We start from the raw sequence: 6,077 nt of genomic DNA on the forward strand, positions 1-6,077 counted from the left end.
TGACTCCACACATCCGTTACATGCCATTGGTCAGTTCAAGTTTATGTAAAGATGTTCACAAAGCAGTGTAGATGTAGTGAACACATTTTTAAAATGTCTCTATCAGAGTGAGTTCAAGTTAAACTATATTTTGAGTTTTATAGTGTAGCTGAACGTCTTTCATTTTGAAGTAAATCGTAACCTGTTAAGGTATATTTTCAAAGAAGCCATAAACTAAGTTATAATCAGCCTGTTTTAAAATTGCTTTGAATGATTTAAGTAAATCAGGTTTAGGTAGTTAAAAACTGTGTATGTTTTATTGAAGTTCAATTATCTTGTCAATGCATAAATAAAACTATACAAATCTTCCTTTTTACATATGAACAGTGCAACAACTTTTTATTTATTTAGTTGTTCCCAATATAATTTAAGCTTACTTGCCTTATGGTGTTGCATTACAGTGAACAAAAAGCTTCCTGTAAATCTACCTAGTGGCGTTAAAACACCAATTTAATGTGCAACTGCAGAAACCTGCTCATACAGTTACTATTTACGTGCTCCTTTAAAAAACATCCCCAGAACTATGACACAGAAAGTCCCCAAAAATCACACACTCTTTAAGGTAATTCCCTGAAACCTCATAAGAAGTCGAATCTGCTTTCTCTTTCAATGATTTGTAAGGTGCTCTTGTATGTGTTGTACTCTATTTTCTTCAAATAGAAGTCTACAGACTGGACACAAATTTCAACAAGGAATGGCAACATATTCCCCTCGGATTGTTCTTTCCTGCTATTCCTTCAGGCCTCTTTGCAAGCAGTAGAATTCACATTTGGATCGCGACTTCTCATCCCAAAAATGTAGGTTGTTTTTTTTTGCCTGGCTGTCTACCATTTTGTGGTCCATTTTGTTAAAAGCCTTTAGTCCAGTTTCTATCACTGTTAATTCAGTCACATCTTAACTGCTGAAGTGATGAGGAACAGAGGAGGCAGTGTCCAGTAAAGTCCTGTAGATGTTGGATCTGAGGAACCGTGGGTAGGAGTCTTTCTCCATTAAGCTATACACTATCTTCTGGGCCTCGTCGAAACAAACTGCGTTGGGCGTCTTCATGTTTCGCCTGATGAGTTCTCTGGTCTTGTGGTCAATGTTAATCTAGGGAAAGATAAGAGGTTTAGTTAGAGGTGTGCCCGAGGAGTGGGAGTGTCCATAGAAAGCAGATGTGGACACACAAAGAAGATGCATGTGTGAACTGTTCTACATACTTCTTTTGGAGCCTGGGCTTCAATGTATGTCTTGTAGATCTTCTTGGCTCTGGAGCACAGCCTGAAGGAGGACTTGATCTTCTTATAGTCTTCACAGATCAGCCAGAATTCAATGTTCTCATCGCTGAACTCTGATTTCAGGAAGGCTTGAAATGTCGCCATGCCATCTGGGGAAAAGGAGGGTGGGGGCATTTAGCTATGCTGTAAAATCGGCAAATCTACCAAAATGATTATGCGTGTATGACAATCATATCTCTTTAACCCGCCTTTATATTTCTTGTATTGTTATGAAGAACATAAAATGCCTACATTTTGACGAGAGCAGTCTCTCCAAAGACTGGGACCAGAGCATTGTCTCTCCAGGGATGAACCTGTTGAAGTGTAGTACAGTCAGTTTCACATCACTGAATGGACATTTGGTTCATGGAGGTGTCCTAATAGGACAACCGATGGCCATGGAGAGAGACTCAGGCTGTTTACCGTTCAGTGTTGGAGGACTGATGTGAAGCCCTCTGCAGTCTGAACCTCAAGTTGCATCTCCTGAAACACACAAGCGAAACACACCGTAAAACACAAGCCTGCACGTGCAACGTATATGTCGTTAGGGTTTGGCAGAAAAAGGTTGTTGTTGTTTTTTTTTTTACACACTTGAAACACAAATTGATAAACCGAAGTGGAATGACGAGGATTTACAAAATGCTTCATCTGTGAATACTCACTTTCTCTGTGTCCTGCGTTCATCCTCCATGGCCACGTTGACCTGCTGTCGTTCCCCTGCTGGCGCTGACACTAAAACAGGCATGCTTGAGGCAAGAGAATCCTCAGTGGTCGATGTGTGCACCTGTGCTGTGGTAATGCGCCTCATAGATCTCCGCCAGCAGTCAAAGTTTGTCTGTTTTTGGCGGTCCCGCGACGACACCCCTTTTATACCCAGACAGTGTCTGCTGTGAGGTTGTAGTGTGTGGCGTCACCCGTTACGCCTGCCCCAAACCACAGGAATAGAGGAAGCAGAGAATGACGCTCGCTCTCTCGCACAAGCGCCATCAGGCTGCAACGGCAGCATGCTTGGAGGCCTGCACAGGTCATCGGCCTGAGATGCAAATGGCACAGTGGAAAACACAACAGCAGATAAGCAAATGCTCAAACAAATTTGGCAGTTGGAAAGTCATATTTTCACCTCATGCTTTCGTGTGTGACACTATACTTGAACTTCCATTTCTGCCACTCTAACAGAAACATTCTCTGTTAACCCGTTCATCACTAAAGTGTGTGTGTGTGCGCGTCGGCACACGTGGTTTGCATGAAACATACAGCATTCAAATAGAGTCACCTCCAAAGGTCCTGGCGTCCTTGGTAAAGATTGGCAAAAAAGAGGTTGTGTAAGACATTTCCCAAAAGATAATGTCAGAAAGAATTACCTCTGTTGTTGTTAGTACTTGGTGCACTTGCCTTTGCAACCACAGCAATGAGACATTTCTTATGCCATTGAAGGACACACTGGAAAGGACCTCTCCTCCATATAGAATCTTTCCAGACCCTTAAGACTCTTCATCTGTCGTGTGGACTGACGGCTCTTTGAATCAAAGCCAATTCGCTTAACCGGCCATTACAAAGTGTTAATTTTTGCGGACAGGTAAACATTTCTTTCAGGAGTTTGATGCATTCTTGGGAGGTTGTTGACAGTCTCAATGGCGAAGCAAGAGTTTTTCTTTTTCGCCAAAATGCCCTGGTGCCTGGTAGGGTTCATGCTGTCGTTCACAAGGAGAAGGGCTCATTTCCACTCATGCATCCACATTCCTACACCACACTGTCAAGGTGCGTGCATGGACAGACGTCTGTTTTCATGATATCTGACCAAAGCACTGCTTCCAGTCCAAGAACCAATGCAGTTCAACAAACTCTTGCTTGGACGTTGCAATGAGAACGCATAAGAGAAAATGGCAGGGAGGATCTTTGTCACGGGTCTGTTCTGCTACCACTGTTTCCAGGGTCTAGCTATGCAAGCAGAAGAGAGAAAAGTACATCAACTGCTTTGCCAGATTCAACAGTGAAAATTCCACTGTCCACCTCTGAGTTTCGCTTCTCTATTAGTACACTTCAGTGATACTACAGTGATATCAGAAGTGTGTTTTTTGACATCACATGGAACAACCACTTCATGAGATAAGACAGGTAGATCGGGATCTGATCACCACAGGAATAAAGGTGCTGTCACAACAAGTGGCTGAGACATCAGGTTCTCAATGACATTTGAAAATATTCTGATTGTTATCATATGACACTAGCAGTAAAAAAATAAAAATATCCTGTAGTCACAGTGTGTCTTGCAGTAGTGCCGCTAACGGCTAACGTCACTGCGAAGGGCCAATCAGGAAAACAATGTGGTGGTTTTGATATGCAAGCATCATGAGAACAGAGTTTTAAAAGACTGACGTGTAACAGTGAGCATACAGACGTTGTATCATGCATTTATTTTCCTGTTATTACAGGAAATGCAAACCTCTGGTATATTCTGGATATATTCTGGTGCTTTTGAAGTTTGGCATTTGCACCTTAAAGGAGACATGATTTCACGACTTAAAGAAAAGCCTATTAAACCCTTCCAAAAATTGGTGAAAATAACATACAGGATGTATTTTTTATAGTACGAGGTCCTTGGGAATACAGTTGATCATAGTTTCATGCTATGCACTCAATGATATGTTCAGGGTCTACAAGCTGTATATCGATCACAACAGTGAAGGTTCAGGTTTAACATAGCAGTACTGGCCACCATGGCATCCTTTGCCTTACGTCTGGCCCTCTGTCTCTATCCGTCCGTCTTCCATTCACATGATATCCCTGGCCCTTTGTCTGGCCCTCCGTCTCTCTCTGTCTCTCTTCCATTCACATGATATCCCTGGCCCTTTGTCTGGCCCTCCGTCTCTCTCTGTCTCTCTTCCATTCACATGATATCCCTGGCCCTTTGTCTGGCCCTCTGTCTCTCTCTGTTTCTCTTCCATTCACATGATATACCTGGCCCTTTGTCTGGCCCTCTGTCTCTCTCTGTCTGTCATTCTCTACCTCTGTCTCTATCTGTGTGTCTCTCCCTCTGTTTCTCTCTGTTTCACTGTCTCTCTGTCTGTCTTTCTCTGCAACTCTCTTTCTCTTTTTCTCTCTCCTTCTCTGTCACTCTCTGTTTCTGTCTGTGCATGTGTCCTGAATTTTAATGTGTGCATCATTTGCGTAGGCTTGTTGCTTTGTACTGTAAATTAGTTTCACCTGCCCCAACAGAGGTTTGCTCTGTATGAACAGAGCCTTAGGCAAAACCAGAGGAAGTTGTGGTGTTCAAGAATCAACCCCAGCCACTGCTGTCTAACACTTCTGAAAATAACCTGAACACTGAACAACAATAAAACAATCTGTCCAAAATGTCACTTTCGGTTGGCAGTACACATGTGACTAAACCAAACCACATCAACACCTACTTCCTCTGTCCAAACCAACAACTGAAATATGTCATTTTGTATATATATGTACACCACTGTTCACAAGTTTGGGATCACTTAGATATTTCCTTGCTTTCCATAAAAAAATATATGAAAAAAATTTGAATATGAAATATAGCTAAATAAATCGAAAAATATTCATTGACAAGGTTAGAAATAATGATCTTTAATTGAAACAATAACTGTGTCTTTCAAACTTTTCTGTAGTAAAAGAATCCTCCATTTGTAGCAATTACAACCTTGCAGGCCTTGGCATTAAAGTTGTCAATTTGTTGGGGTAATCTGGAGCAATTTTACCCCATGCTTCCTGAAGCACCTCCCACAAGTTGGAGAGGCATTATGGGCACTTGTTACGTACAATACGGTCAAGCTGCTCCAACAACAACTTGGTCGTTTTTACTACCACCGAAGAACCCCCAGACCATAACATTGCCTCCACTATGCTTGACAGATGGTGTCAAGCAATTCTCCAGCATCTATTGATTTGGTCTGTGTCTTACGAATGTTCTTCTTTGTAATCCATATACCTCCAACTTGGATTTGTCTGTTCGTAACACTTTTTTCCAATCTTACTCTGTCCATTGTCTGTGTTCTTTTGTCCATCTTATTCTTTTTTATTGGCCAGTCTGACATATGACTTTTTCTTTGCAACTCTGCCTGCTGTGAGGCGTCTGTTTCTCAAACTAGACACTCTAATGTATTTGTCCTCTTGCTCAGTTGTGCACTGGGGCCTGCCACTTCTCTTTCTATTCTGGGTAGAGCCCGTTTGGCCCATTCTATGAAGGGAGTAGTACACAGCGTTGCATGAGATCTTCAGTTTCTTGGGAATTTTCTCGCATGGAATAGCCTTAAGTTCTCAGAACAAGAGAACAAGTTTCAGATCTAATTTTTCTTCTGGCCATTTTGAGTGTGTAATCAAACCAACAATTGCTCTTGCTCCAAAAGCTCAACTAGTCTAATTAGCACAACAATTCTCAGCTTTGCTAACCTAATTGCAAAAGGATTTTCTAATGATCAATTAGTCTTACAAATGGTACATACACTCACCCAAAGGATTATTAGGAACACCATACTAATACTATGTTTGACCCCCTTTCGCCTTCAGAACTGCTTTAATTCTAGGTGGCATTGATTCAACAAGGTATGGAAAGCATTCTTTAGAAATGTTGGCCCATATTGATAGGATAGCATCTTGCAGTTGATGGAGATTTGTGGGATGCACATCCAGGGCACGAAGCTCCCGTTCCACCACATCCCAAAGGTGCTCTATTGGGTTGAGATCTGGTGACTGTGGGGGCCATTTCTGTACTGTGAACTCATTGTCATGTTCAAGAAACCAATTTGAAATGAT

The 6,077-nt window shown here is 41.9% G+C and overlaps 1 protein-coding gene across 1 annotated transcript; it reads right to left on the reverse strand.

Moving 5' to 3' along the window:
- Positions 1–361: 361 nt before the first annotated feature.
- LOC105024876 (regulator of G-protein signaling 21) lies at positions 362–2,212 on the reverse strand. The gene is made up of 5 exons (XM_010895139.4): positions 1,958–2,212; positions 1,719–1,778; positions 1,548–1,609; positions 1,239–1,405; positions 362–1,128 (listed from the first exon to the last, which is right to left on the reverse strand). Exons 1-5 carry the CDS (start codon positions 2,101–2,103, stop codon positions 934–936), a joined length of 630 nt encoding a protein of 209 aa, XP_010893441.1. The 5' UTR covers positions 2,104–2,212; the 3' UTR covers positions 362–933.
- Positions 2,213–6,077: the final 3,865 nt, after the last annotated feature.

The sequence above is a fragment of the Esox lucius genome, chromosome 3 (genome assembly GCF_011004845.1).
Source record: "Esox lucius isolate fEsoLuc1 chromosome 3, fEsoLuc1.pri, whole genome shotgun sequence".
Lineage (NCBI taxonomy): Eukaryota > Metazoa > Chordata > Actinopteri > Esociformes > Esocidae > Esox > Esox lucius.